This window comes from Hyla sarda, chromosome 3, assembly GCF_029499605.1.
Source record: "Hyla sarda isolate aHylSar1 chromosome 3, aHylSar1.hap1, whole genome shotgun sequence".
In the NCBI taxonomy this organism is placed as follows: domain Eukaryota; kingdom Metazoa; phylum Chordata; class Amphibia; order Anura; family Hylidae; genus Hyla; species Hyla sarda.
Window position 1 is genome coordinate 367,563,990 of NC_079191.1, and position 21,324 is coordinate 367,585,313.

Consider the following 21,324-nt stretch of genomic DNA (forward strand, 5'->3'; position numbering starts at 1 on the left):
GTTCTGGGCTGAGCGGCAGGACCCCCCCACCGACTTCTGCGCCCCCTACCGCCACCAAGCACTAATCAGTGGGCACACCACTGATTAGGTAACCGCTTTATTTTGGCGCAGGGTTTTCTGCGCTAGAAGTCTTTTTTTTTTAAGTTTCTTGTCTTTTAGTTTAGTTTTATATTTTTATATTTCTGTTCTTAGGGCGGGTTAGTTAGGTTAGGGCGGGTTAGGGAGGTATTATCGCACCACACCACACACCAATAAAGTTTTTCCCCCACATTTATACATTTCACACCCCCATTAGAGTAGGGAAATGGCCCGCAGGGCGCTTTCAGCGGAGGAGGCATATGCCATACTTGCCTCCGACTCTGAGAGCGTCTCAGAGGATGAGGAAGACCCCACCTTCCTTATTTCCTTGTCCTTCTCATCATCTAGTTCTGATGATGAGCCACCAAGGCGGCGGAGACGTCGCCAGGCGAGACCACAAACCTTCTCTGCCCCTGACCCTTGCCCCATGCTAGTATAAGTCCCCCTGGCGCTAATACTAGTCAAGCCCCCCAGCCAAGTTCACTGGTGCCCCATACCGGTGAACTTGTCTGGACTCAGCCAGCGGACCACGAGCCCGTGATTCCGGAGTTTGTTGGCGACTCAGAAATCAAGATTGACATTGTCGGGTTCACTGAAATGGACTATTTCAGTTTTTTTTTCAGTGACGACTTTGTCAATCTGATGGTTGACCAGACGAACCTGTATGCCCAACAGTTCGTCACGGCAAACCCGGGCTCATTTTTAGCTAGACCCAATGGATGGTACGCCGTCAATGCGTCCGAAATGAGGACCTTTTGGGGCCTCGTGCTGCATATGGGTCTAGTTAAAAAACCCAGTGTCTGGCAATACTGGAGTGGGGAAGTCGTTTACCAGACCCTGCTTTACGGTATGGCCATGACACGTCCCTGGTTCCAGGCCATTCGGAAATGTTTGCATTGTGCTGATAATGCGGCATGTCCCCCTCAACCACTTCGGGGCCAAATTTTGGGAGGCCTATGTCCCTGGGCGGGAGGTTGCTATTGATGAGTCTCTCATCAGCTTTAAGGGGAGACTCAGCTTCCGGCAATACATCCCTACCAAGCGGGCGCGGTATGGTGTGAAGATGTATAAACTTTGCGAGAGTACCTCAGGGTACACTTGCAAGTTTATAGTGTATAGGTTTTGAACCCCCAGAATGTCCCCCCACTCTGGGTGTTACCGGGAAAACTGTTTGGGGCCTTTTGCACCCATTGCTAGATAAAGGTTACCACCTTTACGTGGATAACTTTTATACTAGTATCCCTCTCTTCACATCCCTCGCCGCCAGATCCACGGTCGCTTGTGGGACAGTCCGGAAGAATCAAAGAAGCCTTCCGCCCCATTCCCTACATGCTCCTATCCCCCGGGGTGAGTGCCGTGCCTTTTCCCATGAAAACCTGTTGCTGGTAAGGTATAAGGACAAGAGGGATGTCCTTATGCTCACCACAATTCATGGGAATGTCAGCACCCCTGTCCCTGTGCGAGGTACCGTGGGACCGGTCCTCAAACCCGATTGTATTCTGGACTACAATCGGTATATGGGGGGAGTTGATCTTTCTGATCAAGTCCTCAAGCCATATGATGCCATGCAGAAAACACAGGTATGGAACAAAAAAGTTGCGGTCTACATGGTACAGGTTGCCATGTTCAACTCTTTTGTACTGTCCCAGTACGCTGGCAACACAGGGACATACCTGGAGTTCCAAGAGGTAGTTCTAAAGGCCCTCATCTTTGGTGACCGCCAAGGAGCGGGTCAAAGCACCTCTGGAACTTCAGTGCCCCGGATCGTCCCTGGCCAAAATTTTCCAGATGAGGTCCCCCACACTGGAAAGAAATGACGATCCCAGAAAAAATGCAGAGTGTGTCACAGGAGGGGGATTCGGAAGGCCACCACCACTCAGTGTGACACTTGCCCCAATCATCCGGGCCTCTGCATTAAAAACTGCTTCAGGGAGTATCACACTTCCATGGAGCACTACATCTTTCATCCTTTCCCTGATTTTAATTCCCCTGAATTACACTCCAATGTACCAGTCCAGAGTACATTGTCCTCCAAATTTTAAAACCAAACACCCCCCCCCCCCCCCAAAAAAAAAAAAAAACTCCCAAAAACCAATATCCAAATACACCTGATAAAAAGGGTCATGGGACACAGAGTCCACAGCTTTGGGGGTTTGCAGTTGCCTCAAATGCGCAATGCTCTCTCCCCACCTGAGCGGGGTGCGCATTTGAGGTAACAGATTAGGGATGGCCACACACATCACATTCCCAGAATGATGATTCAGAGCATAGGGTTTGGGGCGGGCATAATTTTTACTTTCGGCTATACTCTGGGTCATCATTCTGGGAATTGGCATATCAGTATTAAAATAGCAATTTTCATTCCCCCACATAGTACACTTCATCCGTTCCTGGAAAATATTTTTAGGGAACACCCGTCTGTTCCAAATCTCCCCTTCACCCCTATACACCTTCCCTAGGGGGTGTACTGTTTGTAATATGCTCCATGTGGGTGTTCCTTTCTTGTATTTTCCTCTGAATGTATGTAACTGTTAGGTCCATAAGAAACATCGGCCTCAAATGCAAAGAGTTCTCGCTCATGAGCTCTGTCGTATTTCCAGGCGACAATTCGGAGTCACATGTTAGTTGCTCCCAGAAAGATGAAGCAGAGCATAGGTTGAAAATTGCAATTTTCAATAGCTACCCTTCATCCATTCCTGGAAAATAAATTTATGAAACACCCGTGCATTTAAAATGTCCTCTTTACCCCTATACCCATTCCTCAGCGTGGGTACTTTCTGTAATGGTGTCACATGTGGGTGTTTAATTTTTGTATTTTCCTCTGAATGTATGTAACCGTCAGCTACTGATATGCTATAGGCCTCAAATGCAAACAGACCTCTATGACTTCTGATATATAACCTACAAAAAATTAGCCCAGAAAAATTATGTAACCAACATCACTTTATTAATCACAAATCAATAACAATAGGTAGAAAAAACCCATAAAAAATACCCACCCTTAAAATGCCCCCCCCCCCACACACACACACAAAAGGCAGGATGTGGGGAACCTGATACATAAATATAGATGATATATCCAGTGTCCCTATCAGCATGCTGTTATACAATATACATATCAAGTACTGTACCTGTCGGTAACATGCTGAATACGTCCCCAAATGCTCCTGCCACCTCGACACATGTTTCGGGCAATCCCTTTCTCAATCCCTTTCTTTGGAGCCTCTTGAGAAAGGGATTGCCCGAAACACGTGTCGAGGTGGCAGGAGCGTTTGGGGACGTATTCAGCATGTTACCGACAGGTACAGTACTTGATATGTATATTGTATAACAGCATGCTGATAGGGACACTGGATATATCATCTATATTTATGTATCAGGTTCCCCACATCCTGCCTTTTGTGTGTGTGTGTGGGGGGGCATTTTAAGGGTGGGTATTTTTTATGTTTTTTTTTTTTCTACCTATTGTTATTGATATGTGATTAATAAAGTGATGTTGGTTACATAATTTTTCTGGGCTAATTTTTTGTAGGTTATATAATTGAGTTTTTGATTAGCCGCTAGGCTTGTAGGTAATATACTCTATGACTTCTGAGCCTTGTTGTGCGCCCGACCAACACGTTACCCCATATGTGGATGTTTTTCCATAGTCAGGAGAAAAAGCCCTCCAAAATTTGTAACCCAATTTTTCCAATTACCCCTTGTGAAAATGTAGAAAATTGGGTAACCCCAGCATTTTAGTGTAAAAAAAATCAAATTTTTAATTTTACAGCCCACTGTTCAAAAAACCTGTGAGGTGTAAGTACTCACTGTACCCCTTGTTACCTTCCTTGTGGGGTGTAGTTTAAAAATTGTGGTCACTTGCCGGGGTTTATTTTTTAGATTTTACGTCAGAACCTCAACCATTGCAGTGCAAAGCACCACTTTAGGCCTCAAATCTCATCGGTGCTGTCTCACTCCTAAGCCCTGTTTTGCACCCGTATAGAGCTTTACCGCCATATATGGGGTATATCCTTATTCTGGAGAAATTGGGCTACAAATTTTGTGGAGCTTATTTTCTCTTACTACTTGTGAAACTAAAAAATGTTTTGTTAATACCAGCAATTTAGTATTAAAAATCAAATTTTTCACTATTACAGCCCACTGTTCAAAAAACCTGTGAGGTGTAAGTACTCATTGTAACCCATGTTACTTTCCTGGAGGGGTCTAGTTTACAAAATGTTGTCACATGTGGGGGGTTTCTGCTGTTCTGGCTCCATGGGAGATTTGAAAATGGACATAGCCCCCGACTTCAATTTCAGCAAAATTCTCTGTCAAAAAGACTAATGGCGCTCCTTCTGTTCTGAGACCTGTAGTATGCCAGCAGAGCACTTTACATCCACATATGGGGCATTTTCTTAATCGGGAGAAATTGGGCTTCAAATTTTGGGGTCCATTTTCTCCAATTACCCCTTGTGGAAAAGAAAAATATGGGGTAACACAATCACTTTAGTGTTAAAAATCAAATTTTCCATTTTCACGTCCAACTTCAACGCAAAGTCGTCAAACACCTGTGAGGTGTTAAGGCTCACTATACCCCTTGTTATGTTCCTTGAGGGGTGTAGTTTCCAAAATAGTATGCCATGTGGGGGTTTTTATGCTGTTCTGACACCCTGGGGACTTTCTAAATGCAACATACCCCCAAAAAACTATTTCAGCTAAATTCTCTCTCAAAAAGACTAATGGCGCTCCTTCTGTTCTGAGACCTGTAGTACGCCAGCAGAGCACTTAACATGCACATATGGGGCATTTTCTTAATTGGGAGAAATTGGGCTTCAAATTTTGGGGTCCATTTTCTCCAATTATCTCTTGTGAAAAAGAAAAGTTTGGGGTAACACCATCATTTTAGTGTTAAAAATCAAATTTTCCATTTTCACATCCAACTTCAACGCAAAGTCATCAAACACCTACGAGGTGTTAAGGTTCACTGCACCCCTTGTTACGTTCCTTGAGGGGTGTAGTCTCCAAAATAGTATGCCATGTTTTTTTTTTTTTTTTTTGCTGTTCTGGCACCATGGGGGCTTCCTAAATGAAACATGGCCCCCAAAAACCATGACAGCAAAATTTGTTTTAAAAAATTCCACAGTTGCTCTTTCCCTCTTGAGTCATGTTGTGAGCCCACAGAGCACTTTATGTCAACATATGAGGTATTTCCATACTCAAGAGAAATTGGGCTCCAAATTTTGGGGCGCTTTTTCACCTAATACCACTTTTAAAAATGAAAAAAAATGGGGCTTCAAGAACATGTTAGTGTAAAAAATGCAGATTTTGATTTTTCTCCTCCACTGTGCAGCTATTCTTGTGAAACACCTAAAAGGTTAACAAACTTTCTAAATGTGTTTTTTAATCCTTTGAGGGGTGTAGTTTCTATAATGGGGTCATTTATGGGGTATTTCTCGCAGAAAGGCACCTCAAATCCACTTCAAACTTAACTGGTACCTAAAAAATTCAGATTTTGAAATTTTAGTGAAAATTTTGAAAATTGCTGCTATACTTTGAAGCCCTCTAACGTCTTCAAAAAGTAAAAACATGTCAACTTTATGATGTCAACACAAAGTAGACATATTGTATTTGTGAATCAATATAAAATGTACTTGGAATATCCATTTTCCTTACAAGCAGAGAGTTTCAAAGTTAGAAAAATGCGAAATTTTCTATTTTTTCATCAAATTTTTCACAAAGAAATGATGCAAGTATCGACAAAAATTTACCACTAACATAAAGTAGAATCTGACACGAAAAAAAACAATCTCAGAATCAGAATAATCGGTAAAAGCATCTCTGAGTTATTAATGCATAAAGTGACAGTGGTCAGAATTGCAAAAAAGGGCCTTAAGGGGTTAAAAGGCGAGGAGGAGAAAAAAAAAAAAAGCGTTATAAGGGGTTCAATACTTTTGGACTGTTTTACAATGGATGCCACCAACCCCAATTACACCCCCGTATTATAATGGGTTCTGGCGTATTTAAGAGCACCTCTATATTCTTGATTTCCGAGTTGCGGACCTCCAGTTGTTGCAAAACTACAACTCCCAGCATGCCCGGACAGCCGTTGGCTGTCTGGGCATGCTGGGAGCTGTAGTTTAGCAACTTAAAGTGTACCTGCTGTCAACAAAAACTGTGCCCAGTTTGGAGACCACTGTCCTACGTGCTGCATTGGTCTTCCTCTTAGGGTGCATTCACACCACGTTTTTGCAATACAGTTCCCGTATCAGGTTTTTGATGAAAAACGGATTCCTCAAAACCAGACTAAACTGTATCAAAACGTGTGTACAAATTTGAACCCATATACGGTTATAAACCATAAACGGTTTGAAAAATGTTGTCCGGTTGCATCCGTTTGGTAAGAAAAAATTTACACGTTTTTAACTTTTCACTCCATTATGAATAAAGTTTCGCTTGTTTGTTGGAAATCCCCCCCCAAAAAAAACTGTGCAAAGTCAAAAACGCTAAGCCCTTAAGGGGTTAACACGGCGCCTACATAAAGTATAAATGCTGGGAGTATGGTGCGGGACAAAGGGCAGAGGCCATGACCCTCCGGTTGTTTTGAGACCGACCCAAACATTTCAGGATTTTACCAGTTTGCCCCGCAGGCCACCTGTCACCTCACACTGCGAGTTGCAGTCGCCCACACTGCTCCCGCCCGAGCCGCCACTAGGCCCCTCCCATCCGCTGTCAGCGCGGTCATGTGACCTGACAGCTCGGCTCCCTGGGAGGGATCACGAAGGCCCGAACGGCCGAATCACTTCCGGAAACTGCCGAGCTGAGCTAAGCATCCCCAACCAAAATGGCGGCGGCTGTGGTGATGATGGTTCGGTGAGGCAGTGAGTGACTCCGCTCGTCGCCGCCTCGGTCACCTCTGGGGGGGGGGGAATAAAACTTCTTGTTCCTCGGTCCGCTTTGCCCCCCCGTCCTTTAGTCCTTAGAGCTCCCGTCCTCACTCCTGCTGGTTCCCCGGGCCTTGCAGCCAGAAGCGGCGCCGCATAGACCGGCTGACGGGGCCGCGGGCAGCGCTAGATCCATGCTCGGGACGCGGGACACATGAACGATGTGTGAAATCTGCGCAGACCTGGTGGAGGTGTTAAACGAGAGTAAGTAACGGCGGGAGAGATGGTGGGGTGGGGGGGAGCGGGCCGGGGCTCCTCACCGTCATTCATGGAGAAGTGACCGGGGCCTAGGAGCTGCAGGCCTCGGGCTGTCACCTGTCAGGGGGCTGCGGTGATCGGCTGTGGGGGGCAGCTCCCGCCATGACAGCTCCTACACCGGGCATGGGCCGTGCGGCACTCTACATGGATGTCTACGGCAAGCTCGCTTTACGGCTCCATTCTCTGCTGTTTTATAACCTTTATGTCACATGGTCACAGGCAGAGGCCTGCTGCTCCAAAGGAAGGTTAGGTGGAGAGCTTACATGTAGGGGTTAAAAGGGGTCCCATATATCCAACCATCTGATAGAAAAAACTGTGCTAGTTACCCATAGCAACCAATCAGGGCTCAGCTTTCATTTTACCATAGCTGGTAAAGAAATGAAAGCTGAGCTGTGATTGGTTGCTGTGGGCAACAAGAAACAGTTGAGCTGTCAGACTGCTTTAAGCAATGAACCCCCCCACCAAGGCTGTGTTCAGTAATAGGATTTGGTGAGCCTCTGACAGTGACCTCCAAAATGTGGACCCCCCCAGATGTTGCAAAACTACAACTCCCAGCAAGCTGTCCCGTTATACTAGGTGTTGTAGTTTTGCAACATCTGGAGGGCCACAATTTGGAGACCACTGTTCTATGTGGTTAAGGGAGAAGACCATAGTCCTGAACCACAAGTCATCTTCATTACTATAAGCCTAGAGCACTGTTTCCCAACTATGGGGGCCTCCAGCTGTTGCAGAACTACAACTCCCAGCATCCCCGGACAGCCTTCATTAGTTTTACAACAGCTGGTCTGCACCCTGGTTGTGAAGCACTGGCCTAGAGTAAAGGGTATAGGTTTTTTGGAGGTACGTTCACACAGGAAGATTCGGTGCACATTTCCACAAAAAAACATGCAGTGTTACTTTAGAAAACGGCATGACTTCAATGGGGGAAAAGTCACATGTCTCTTCCTTTCCTTGCAGTTAAAGGGGTACTCCAGTGGAAAACTTATTTTTTTAATCAACTGGTGCCAGGAAGTTAGATTCGTAAATGACTTCTATTAAAAAATCTTAATTCTTCCAGTACTTATTAGCTTCTGAATACTACAGAGGAAATGTTTTTCTTTTTGGAACACAGAGCTGTCTGCTGACATAATGACCACAGTGCTCTCTGCTGACATCTCTGTCCATTTTAGGAACTGTCCAGAGTAGAAATAAATCCCCATAACAAACATATGCTGCTCTGGACAGTTCCTAAAATGGACATAGATGTCAGCAGAGAGCACAGTGGTCATGATGTCAGCAGAGAGCAATGTGTTCCAAAAAGAAAAACATTTCCTCTGTAGTATTCAGCAGCTAATAAGTACTGGAAGGATTAAGATTTTTTAATAGATGTCATTTACTAATCTGTTTAACTTTCTGGCACCAGTTGATTAAAAAAAAAAAAAAAGTTTTCCACTGGAGTGCCCCTTTTAAAGTAAATGGATTTCAGCGCTGGTCCGGTCTAGTCCAGTCCATTTCTTCTGACGTCAGTGGTAGGGGAAGAAATATAGTAACACCAAATAAATTGTGTGCATGGAACGGGCAGGATGAACCATTCATACTGAGATTGTCTGTCATAGTTAACAGCACATGCCCAGTAGGACACTAGCTAGGTCCTGACCATTTCTTCTCTTTTCTCTGCTAATGTATATGTGTGCACTGCCCGCAATGCATGCTCGCAGCAGTGTACGTGACGCAGTGTTTCCCAACCAGGGTGCCTCCAGCTGTTGCAAAACTACAACTCCCTGCATGCCCGGACAGCCTTTGGCTGTCCGGGCATGCTGGGAGTTGTAGTTTTGTAACAGCTGGAGGCACCCTGGTTGGGAAACACTGACGTGACATGCCTGCCCTGGAAAACAGGCGAATGGAACCGTTCAGATAATGTAGGCCAATTGGGAGTTACTTGTTTTTAAAATTGTATTTTATTGGGCCCTTTATGTTCTGTTGTCCAGCTGATAATCACCCCATGTAGTAGGCTGTAATAGCCATACGTTCAGTTTGCTAGATCATCAGCTATACGTAGGGCTGGGCGGTATACCGGTTCATACCGAATACCAAAATTTTTGTGCTGCACGATATGAATTTTTCCCATACCGCAATACCGGTTGGGACCCTCCCCCTCGGGAATGAATTATCAGCCCAGGGCTGCGCTGTCCCCATTGGGGTAAATACTCACATATCACCCGCAAGCGCTGCCTTCCTCGTCCTCCTGTTTGTTGCGGGCCGCCGTCACTGACACTATACTGTACGCTGTATCCCTATGCCCGGGCTGAGAAAGATAAACAAAATAAACTTTAATTCACCTTGCCCCATTGGTCAGGTACCGGCCTCACCTGCTTCCTGGGGAAGGGAACGTCGGAGAGCAATCAGCCTATCACCGGACGCAGCGATGTTCCGCGTCGGCCGGTGATAGTCTTAGCTCACTGTCATGTAAGAAGCCGGACAGAGCTCCTTACATGACAGTGGGCTCAGGTGGAACATCACTGTGGCCGGTGATAGGCTGACTGCTCTCCGATGTTTCCTTCCCCAGGAAGAGTGTGAGGCCGACGTAGGAAGGTGCGTAAAGTTTATTTTGTTTATCTTTTGCAGCCCGGGCATAGGGATACAGCGTACAGTATAGTGTCAGCGCCGGCGGCCCGCAACAAACAGGAGCACGAGGGAGGCAGCACTTGCGGGTGACATGAGTAGTACCCCGATGGGAACAGCGCAGCACTGGGCTAATTATTAAAATTTTTTTGGGGGGGGGGGGGGGGGAAATGCCGTTGTATACCGTGGAACTGCCATAAGTTACAAAAATACCGTGATACACATATTTGGTCATACCGCTCAGCCCTAGCCATACGTTCTCTGCATACATTGGCCCTGTATTAAAAGGTATTTTTCCATCATTAAAACCTATACATATGTGATAAAGAGGGGTGTGAGGCTTCTTGGTTCTCCACTCATCGTGGGAAGGAGAATCTCATATCCCTTATGGCAAGGTGCTTGAGTATGCTCAGTGCTGCTCCATTAAATTTCCTACCAGTCAACGCCTTCTAATCAGCTATGTTTTGGTTATGGAAAACCCTTTGAAAGAATAAGTCCAACGCTGGTTATTCTGACGTGTCATTAGATGACAACCTTTGGCTAGGGACATTCCCATTTTCTTTGTGCACAGATGAAACAAAACTGTGGAAGCTGGCTTAGCTGAACATCGGGATGCATTCCATTAAATGGAAAGGCAATAAGGGGGATTGGAAGGGGTGTCTGCTGGGATCTCCAATAATTCTGAGAAGGGGGCTGCTATTCCTGCTCATCATAGGAGTACAGGCCACATGTGCGGTCCTCCCAGTTGCATAAAGGGTTACAAAACTCATCATGTGCTTTCACTAAATCCTGGGATTGGCGGCAGCCCCAGTGGTTGTAACCCACAGATCAATGTATCTATAGGTCATTTGATTGTTCAGAAATAAATCTTGTCATACTCCTTTAACGCTAGGTTCACACTACAGAATTTTCGCCTGCAATTCCGCTTTGAAATTGCAGGCAGAAATTCCGCTTACAAAAAATGTATAGTATAGTGAATGGGTTTCCCTTCACAAATTCACACTTCGGAATTTATGAACGGAAAATCAGCTTTAAAATTTCTGCCTGAAGAATGGTGTTGCTCATTCTTCAGGCGGAAATACTCGCGGAACACATTGCAGTCTATTGTAGACTGCAGTGTCTGTGCGGTCGACTTGGAATTCCGCAGTGTGAACATAGCCTAAGATTATATTCACACATGACTGGTTTGTTGCAGAAATTTCTGCAGCATTAGGCCCCTTTCACACTTTAAAAATTCATTCGTAATGAACGTCCTTCATAAAAATCTTGAAAAACGTCCGTTAGAAAATCTCATTATAATCTATGGGATTTTTCTAATAGCCGTTTTAACCCGTTATTGCCCGTTATTAAAAACGTCCCTTATTTTGTGACGGGCGATAGTAACGGGAGAAATAGTGCATGCCCTATTTCTTCCTCTCATTCGCCCGTCACAAAATAACGGCCGTTAATAATAAAGGGCGATAACGGTTAAAACGGCTATTAGAAAAATCCCATAGATTATAATGAGATTTTCTAACGGACGTTTAAGGGCCGATTTCCAGGGTTTTATAGCGGAGGTATTTTTATTGTGTGAAAGCAGACTTATCATGGGACTTGCAGAATTCCATGCACTGATGTATGGGACTAATGTTTATCTTCAGAAATGTTTGTAACAAATGTGATGCATGTGATTATACCCCTACTGAACTTTAGGTGCAGCAGCATCCCTCTAATAACCCAAAGCCCTCCCTTTTGTGGCCCTTTAATATGTTTGCATTAGGAGACACGCTTCCTCAGGATGTTGTATTCCTGCTGGTGCTTGAATGTTTCATTCAGTTGTCACCGATTCTGCAATATAACGTTCCTGCTAATGCGAATATATCAGGAAATTTCTAGAAATTGAGCTGATAAATCATTGTTCTGTATGCTCCCGTCTGTCATTTGTCACTGTGATGGATGGGGCTCACATTGCTTTATACCTGTAGTGACTAAATGTTGTTTGGATAGGAAGTGGTCCCTGCTGCAAGTGACTGGCCAGATTGACACTTGTTTTGGGTGACTTTTCCTGGAAGTTATCTGTAGTTAAATGATGTCCTGAACAGGTTTTGTGTGTGGGTTATGGATCATTGATTTCTGAACTGTGACAGCATTTGGATTTATTTAACGGTTATGCAGACGTGCTTAACCCCTTAAGGACGCAGGGTTTTTCCGTTTTTGCATTTTCATTTTTTCCTCATCACCTTCTAAAAATCATAACGCTTTCAATTTTGCACATAAAATTCCATATTCTGGCTTATTTCTTGCGCCACCAATTCTATTTTGCAGTGACATTAGTCATTTCACCCAAAAATCCACGGCGAAACGGAAATAAATTCATTGTGCGACAAAAGTGAAGGAAAAAATTTAATTGTGTAACTTTTCGGGGCTTCTGTTTCTACGCAGTTCATTTTTCGGTAAAAATAACACCTTATCTTCTGTAGGTCCATACGGTTAAAATGATACCCTACTTATATAGGTTGGATATTTCCGTACTTAGGAAAAAATCATAACTACATGCAGGAGAATGTGTATGTTAAAAATTCTCATATTCTGACCCCTATAACTTTTTTATTTTTCTGCGTACGGGCCGGTATGAGGGCTCATTTTTTGTGCCGTGTTCTGAAGTTTTTATCGGTACCATTTTTGTATTGATTGGACTTTTTTTTATCACTTTATTCATTTTTTCATGATATAAAAAGGGACCAAAAAGACACTATTTTGGACGTTTCCCCCCCCCCCACTTTTTATTTGCACTGTTATAGCTCCCATAGGGACCTATAACACTGCACACACTGATCTCCTATGCTGATCCCTGCAAAGCCATAGCTTTGCACGGATCAGTGAGATAGGGGCTTGATTGCTCAAGCCTGTAGCTCAGGCTTGGAGCAATCAATCGACGATCGGACGCCGCGGAGACAGGTAAGGAGACCTCCGCCTGCGTCCCAGCTGATCGGAACATCGCGATTTTATCGCGATGTCCCCATCAGCCCGACTGAGCTGCTGGGAAGCGTTTACTTTCACTTTCAGAAGCGGCGGCTGTCAACTTTGATCGCCGCATCTGAAGGGTTAACAGCGCTTGGCACAACGATCGATGGGAAACCTTTTTTTTTTTTTTTTTTTTTAAATCAACTGGTGCCAGAAAGTTAAACAGATTTGTAAATTACTTCTATTAAAAAATCTTAATCCTTCCAGTACTTATTAGCGGCTGTATATTACAGAGGAAATTCTTTGCTTTTTGGATTTTCTGTTTGTCATGACCACAGTGCTCTCTGCTGACCTCTGCTGTGCATTTTAGGAACTTTCCAGAGCAGGAGAAAATCCCCATAGCAAACATATGCTGCTCTGGACAGTTCCTAAAATGGATAGCAGAGATCAGCAGAGAGCACTGTGCTCGTGACAGAAGAGAAATCCAAAAAGAAAATAATTTTGTCTGTAGTATACAGTAGGGATCGACCGGTATCGGTTTTTTAGGGCCGATACCGATAATCGGTGCAGGTTAGGGCCGATAGCCGATAACTTATACCGATATTCCGGTATAAGTTATCGGCTATTTAACCCCCTGCGACACCGCTGCAGATCATTGATTGGGAGATGTAAAAACCGGATCCGACCCACATCTCATTCATTTCAATGAGCCCACCGGAGTCAGGTAGTGATTCCGGTCGGCTCATTTATGCCCCGTATCCAGTTTTGTGTCACAAAATGGGCTCATTCATATTATTGAGATGCGGGGCCGGCTGGGATACGGCAGCACCCGGTTTTCACATCTCCCAGTCGGACTTGGTATTGAAGAATGTTGGTGTGAATGCACCCTTACATTGCTATTTACAAAGGAGTCCAGTTATGACTTGGGAATGGCTATCCTTAATAGCATTGAGTGTGTTCTCGCTTGCATTTGGTGATGGAATCTATTACAACGTAAGCGACAATTAGAGCAAATATTGTCAATAATTTGTTTCTTAGGCTGGGTTCACACCTCGTTTTGTACTTACGGCTCCCGTATACTGCTGGGAGGAGGGGTGGGCGGGGCTTAATCGCGGCGCCCGCACTCAGCCGTATAGGGGAACCGTATTTAATGCATGTCTATGAGCTGACCGGAGTGAACCGCAGTCTCCGATCGGCTGCGTTTTCGGCCGTATGCGGTTTCCCGACCGTAGGCAAAAACGCGGTCGACCATGTTTTTGCCTGCGGTCGGGAAACCGCATACGGCTGAAAACGCAGCCGACCGGAGGCTGCGGCTCACTCCGGTCAGCTCATAGACATACATTAAATACGGTTCCCCTATACGGCTGAGTGCGGGCGCCGCAATTAAGCCCCGCCCCTCCTCCCAGTCGTATACGGGAACCGTAAGTACAAAACGTAGTGTGAACCCAGCCTAACTTTACAATTACCTATCACTATGGTAATGTGGAACCTTACTGCACACCATAGAGTTCTATATTAGGTGCTTTGTATTTGACCAATCTGATATATGGCATCCGTTTAGGACAGTGTTTCTCACCCAGTGCAGTGTATGCAGGGTTATGACATAATGTGTGCTATGTCTGATTTCACGTTGAATATATAATATACCATTTAGGCAAAAACTGTGACTTCAGCTTTTGCCTAAAGTTGGTCCCTTCCCCTACTCTTAAAAGTTAACACCAGTATACGGCAGTCAGGTTTGGTGGAAGCTGGGGTAGAGCTCTCCTTATGCTGCCCCCATCTGGCTGTATACTGTCATGTTCAAGGAATGTCCAGAACCAGAGCTTTTATGCAATCATCTGTCTTGCGTAATATATAACAATCTGTGTACACATGGGATAACATCTGCATCTTCACATATTAGCCCTAAAATTGATATTCCGTCTGTAGGCAGGTGTTTTTATCATGGATAAAGGTAAATGATTTCTCAGGATCTATAGAGCTGTACCTTGCTTTCAATTCCACATTTCTGTTCACCAGCCCTCCTGGTGTTGTACGTTCATGCCTTTTATACATACGGGGAGCTGATCTTATTCTACATTTTAATATGTTTTCTTGTGCTTTACAGGACTCTTACACCATAGGACTTTAGTGTATTGGACTGTATCCTCTCCCTAGAACTATCTCTAATTATATTTGCCATAGAATAAAGCTTACTTAATATTTTTTTTATGCAAACAGTGCATAAAAATACAGCATTAAAAATAACAAATAAAAATCTGCATCTCTTCCCCCCCCCCCCCCCCACAATGTGTTAACCTGTCCCAAAAGGGGACTATTAAAACTAGTGTAGTAATTGGTTGTTATGGGGGAACGTCTTCTTTTTCATTGCTTTATTTTTAAACAACCAATTGTGCTCTCTGAGGGTACGTTCACACAAGCGGATCCACAGGGCGTATTACACTGCGGATCCACCACTGAAGGACCGCTGTAAGCTGCTTTTATAGGTGCCTGCTCGGAGCGGCAATCCGCCGCTGCGAGCAGACACACTGCGATGTCCAAGTTTCTGTGCGCATGCGCAGTATACTCGCACATCGCGGCAGCTCTCGGCCTAGCTCATAGAGCAGGGGGAGTGGCTGCGATGTGTGCGAGTACACCTTGCATGCGCAGCGACTTGCACATCGCTTCAGTGTGTCTGCTTGTAGCGGCGTACTGCGGCACCTATAGAAGAAGCATACAACGGTCCTTCAGCTGCGGATCTGCAGCATAATACGCCCTGGGGATCCGCTCATGTGAAGGTACTGTGAGGAGACTTATCAAAATCTGTCCAGAGGAACAGTTGCTGAGTTGCCCATAGCAACCAATCAGATCGCTTCTTTCATTTTTCAGAAGCTTTTTAAAAAATGAAAGTAATCTTATTGGTCGCTATGGGAAACTCGCCAACTTTTCCTCTGGATAGGTTTTGATAAATCTTGGAAATCCTATCACCTGACGCCTGGGACATGTAGTTCCGGGCATCGGGCAGGTGAATTTTTCATAGATTTAGCCCTGTATCGGGCAAGCAGGGCCGGACCGATTTCCCTCCCCCCCCCCCCCCCCCCCCTCTTTTTATCTATCTATTTATTTCTTAATGCAGTGTGGGATGCAGGAGCGGATGCAGACTTGCATGGGACGCAAGTCTGCACCTCATACCGGCACTCAGTGTCTATGGATTGGGCTCCTGATTCAAGCCTACTCCGTACTCGGCGGTCACCGGCTGATTTCAGTAGCCGAGGGCAGCCGCTAATAGCCCGGCATGCAGTGATTAATGATGCCGGCTATTAACCCTTTAGATCACCTCTCATTTTACCATAAAATGTACCGCAAACCCCCAAAAATATTTTTTTATGGAGGAAATTTAAATGAAAACCACAATTTTGCACATATTGGAGGGTTTTGTTTTCACACTGTACACTTTACGGTAAAAATGTGCTCTTTATTCTGTGGGTCAATACGATTAAAATGAAAGCCATGGCTAGATACTTTAATATTTTTGTACCGCTTAAAAAAATCTAAAACTTTTTGTACAAAATCAGTAATCTAAAATCACCCTATTTTGACCACCTATAACTTTATTTTTCCGTATATAGGGCAGTATGAGGGCTAATTTTTTGGCGCCGTCATCTGTACTTTTTATCGATACCACATTTGCATATATAAAACTTTTATATTATTTTTTTGGAATAAAATGTGACAAAAAAGCAGCATTTTTGGACTTTTTATTTTTTACATTTACGCCGTTCACTGTACAGGAACATTATATTTTGATCGAACATATACGCACGCGGCGATACCAAATATGTTTATAAAAAATTTTTTTTACGCTTTTTGAGGGTAAAATGGGAAAAACAGACAAGTTTCATTTTTATTGGGGGGAGGGGCTTTTTCAGTTAAAAATTTATATATATATATATATATATATATATATATATATATATATATATATATATATATTTTTTTTTTTTTTTTTTTTTTACTTTTTATGTCCCCCATAGGGGATTATAGCAATCATTTGATTTCTAATACTGTTCAGTGCTATGCATAGGACATCAAATTTAACATGCACATTGCCACAGATGATCTGTACGGATCACAGCATCTGAGGGGTTAATGTTGGATATCAGCGCGATCGCGGATGTCGGCCGTTACCGGCGGGTCCCCGGGTGCTGATAGCAGCCGGAACCTGCTGTGTATGACACGAGCACCACTCCGATGCTCTCGGTCATACACAGGATGTAAATGTACGTCCTGGTGCGCGAAGTACCGCCAAACCAGGACGTACGTTTATGTCCGTGGTCATTAAGGGGTTAAAACATGACTGAAACTAAACAAATTTGCTATTGGTGTAATCAGGCCGACCTAAGGTATCAAAATAATTTGTAAGTTTGACCACAAGGTGAATGGCGAAAAAAAGAGAACCCCCAAATTAGCTTTTTTTTTTTTAAATGTTTTTTTTTTTTTTTTTTTGCTTCAGAGCATGAGTTTATAGCTATTATAATTATATTATATATTATAATATTATAGCTGTTATAGGACGGGGAGGAAAAACGAAAGTGCTGAAACTAATAAAGACCTTATTTACATACTATTTTGGTTGAAATTATTTTATCTACCTGGACAAGTGGATTTTCTTGAGGGACAAGTAGATTGTGTTCTGCTTTAGTACCTTGGACAAGTAGATTGATTTTTTTTGTTTTTTTTCCCACTCCCCTGTACGTGGCAGGACTAACCATACTGTGTATATTACTACTGTGATATCCATGAGCACTATGTTCGAGCAGTGGGGCAGCACACACTATGTAAATCCAATAGGGCCGCATCACCTTGGGCTTGGTGTTGCAACTCGTATTACAAGCATGAATAACAACTTAATCCACATCTCACACATGCAGTTTTTGATGCAGATTTTTTCCAAAGACTTGTTCACACATTGAGGATTCTGTTAGGCTACGTTCACACGAGCAGATCCACAGTGTATTTTACGCTGCAGATCTGCTGCTATACGGTGCCTTTAGATGTGCATGCTGCGAACGGCAATACGCCGCTACGAGCAGACACACTGCTGCGATGTGCGAGTTGCCGTACATGTGCAGTGTACTTGCACACATCGTGGCTGCTCCCTGATCTAGGCCAAGAGCAGCCGCAATGTGCGAGTATACTGCGCATGCGTGCGGCGACTCGCACATTGCAGTGTGTCTGCTCGTAGCGGCGGATTGCGACTTCGAGCAGGCACCTGTAAAGGCAGCATACAGCGGTCCTTCAGCAGTGGATCTGCAGCATAATATGCGCTGGGGATCCGGCCATGTGAACGTACCCTAAGGGATAGACTTAACAAAACCTGTCCAGAGGAACAGCTGCTGAGGTGCCCAAAGCAAACAATCAGATCGCTTCTTAAATTTTTCAGAGGCTTTTTCAAAAATGAAAGCAGCAGTCTGGTTGCTATGGGCAACTCCCCAACTTTTCCTCTGGACAGGTTTTGATAAATCTTCCCCTAAAAGTAGATGGCAGGACTAACTATACTGTGTATTTTACTATTGTGATCTCCATGAGCACTCTGTTCGAGCAGTGGGACAGCACACACTCTATGTAAATCCAATAGGCCCGCGCATCACCTTGGGCTTGGTGTTACAACTCCTATTACAAGCATGAATAACAACTTAATCCACATCTCACACATGCAGTTTTTGATGCAGATATTTCCAAAGACTTGTTCACACACTGAGGATTCTGTTAGGGTGAATTTTGACAGAAATGAAAAGCTTCAGATTTGCACATCTGCAAATTTGCAGCAAATAACAGTAGCAGATGATCCCATAGACGTTCATAGTTTCGGATCCACATCATGCCAATAATGTTGCACATTTTTACAGCACAGTTGACTTTTTAAAAATTATTATTTTATTTTATGCACGACAGATAAAATCTTTAGGGAACCTGCAGCAGAATCCTCTTGTTACTCTGCAGACTTGCTGTGGATTTGAAGCAATATTATTTCCCTCAGAATTTAGGTGTATATTCAGGAAAGGCATTCTTTTGGCATCCCTTGTATATGTGGTATTTTATGCTCATTCTTACGCTCAGATTAGCTACAGGGTGCAGGGGAAACATAATAAAACCTGATGCTTGCCTAGCCACGGTCCCCCGCAAATCCTGTTTGGCTGTCCAGACATGCTGGGAGCTTTAGTTTTGCAACAGCTGGAGGTGCGCTGGTTGGGAAACACTGGGTTAGATGGTTGGATGAACCTGCATGACCTGAAAGGGGGTTTTCCATGCAACACATAAATTTGCTCCTGGGCTGGGGATTGTGGCCCACGCTTTTTGTGCCAGTGCTCCTGGTCTTCCGCAGCCTCACAGGACCTGCACCCTCAGCCATTCAGTGACTTGTGTATATGGAGGGCTGTATGATATTGCAATCCAATCACGGCCTTTGCGATATGGCCCCCCCCCACCCCCCCAGAAAAACTTGCCATTATGGGCAGCCGAAAAGTCCCGTAAGACATTGGACTGCATGGAGGAAAATTAGATCTTTGGGAGACCCACAGCGGACTGGGGCTAGGTAAGCATCAGGTTTTGTGTTTCCCCTGTGCCCTGGCACAATATTAATGGGGGAGATGTGACATTGGGGGATTGACTTGAAAAAGGGGGAGTGGCTGATGTGAAATTTAGGATGGACATGAAATGGAGGGATAGATGTGAAATGGGGAGGAATGTGAAATTATGGGATACATATGAAATGGAGATTGGACATGAAATTGAGGAATTTCACCATTTGTTTAAATATTTACCTCCATAATCGCAATCTCTTATGTTCCCCAAATTGTGCTGCCCTATATTGAATTAGTTTGGGGTCAGCAGGAATGCCATGATTTGTATATAAAAGGATCCTTATCTGGCATCTGAGTGGGCACACTAGGTAAATGTTTACTCTTTAAGGCCACACTAAAACTTGGTTATCACGGTTAACCCTGGAACAGGGTGAGAAGAATGCACAGTCAGCACTGTTGATAGTGGAGCCCAACTGAGACTAAAAAAGTTAATGTTTAGGTATAGCCACGTTATATATTTCCGAGAGGATTCGTGTAAGTTTACATTGTAGGAGATGGGGGGTGGGAAAGATGGATAATATTAGAGCACCTCAAACGTAGCAAACTTGGCTGGTTATCAGGTCCCTATGTACCAGGTCAGTGGTCTCCTGATCAGGGTCCCTCTCTACTAAACCAGAACATTTAACTGCTACAAAGAGCTGTTTACTCTATTTAATCTTGGATTTGCTTTTTACTTTTTATTTTATATTGGGTCAACGCCATCCTAAATGAGTACGATTTAACCATCCTCTGGTTTGTAGATATAACATTCTATGGTAATAATAAGTGATATTTCAGGCTGTGGGGCACGTAAAGCAAAAGGCAACACAGATGAAAGTATGATTCTTGATTTAAGAAAAGGAAAACACGGTGAAAACCACATGAAGACTTGAAAAGAAAGGTGACACAGGTCCGTGGCTGCCTCCTTATGGACACACCCCTGTTGTAAAGCCCTTTTCATTCTTCATGTAGCGGCCCGGTGGCAGCTGCAAACAGCCTCATAAATCAGAAGGGAACAGTTGCACAGTGGGCATCAATCATTGGCCCCTGTCTCCTGGTACATTAATGGAGCCTCTTAGAAACCTGCTCTTCAGCAAATGGACATTTTGTGCCTGGGACAAGGAAATCCAGGATCTTTGCTTTAATAAATGTTCTGTAGAGTTGAAGGATCTTTATTCACAAGCCTTATAAATGGTTCTAGGTTTTATAGTGGATGTCCAGTTTGGGCCAAGGGGTAAAGCTTATCTGTGATTTATGTCTGAAGTGTTTGCATTGCTGATTTTTAGTTCTGGTGCATTACACTAAAAACCATAATTGTACCCAGCAGTTTATCAGCACTGTTCAGCATTGATTGTCTTTGGTCAGCACTGCGGTGTTCACTAGTGGATATCTTTGGACAGCAGTCTGCTGTCACGTGACCTCAGCAGCCAATTAGCAACCTGAGTACGGAGTAGGGTATGACCAAATATGTGTATCACAGTATTTTTGTAACTTATGGCAGTTCCACGGTATATAACAGTATTTCCCTCCCACCCCCAAAAAGCTATTAGCCCAGCGCTGCGCTGTCCCCATCGGGGTTAATTCTCACATCACCCACAAGCGCTGCCCTCCTCGTCCTCCTGTTTGTTGCGGCCGCCGGCGCTGACACTCTATACTGTGCAGTATCCCAATGCCCGGGCTACAAAAGGTAAACAAAATAAACTTTAACGCATGTTCCTATGTCGGCCTTATGCTCTTCCTGGGGACATGAACGTTGGAGAGCAGTCAGTCTATCACTGGCCACAGCGATGTTCCACCTCGGCCGGTGATAGGCTGAGCCCACTGTCATGTAAGAAGCCGTCTTCTTACATGACCGTGCACTCAACCTATCACCGGCCGAGGCGGAACATCGCTGTGGCTGGTGATAGGCTGACGGCTGG

At 44.3% G+C, this 21,324-nt stretch overlaps 1 protein-coding gene across 3 annotated transcripts in view; it reads left to right on the forward strand.

The window, feature by feature from the left end:
- The first annotated feature begins 7,065 nt into the window (after window positions 1–7,065).
- Window positions 7,066–21,324, forward strand: part of USP34 (ubiquitin specific peptidase 34) — a 231,391-nt gene continuing 217,132 nt past the window's right edge. For all 3 annotated transcript variants that reach the window (XM_056567745.1, XM_056567746.1, XM_056567747.1), the window contains exon 1: window positions 7,066–7,205. In XM_056567745.1, the coding sequence (XP_056423720.1) occupies window positions 7,163–7,205 (43 nt within the window). In that variant the 5' untranslated portion in view covers window positions 7,066–7,162. The remainder of the gene's footprint in view (window positions 7,206–21,324) is intronic.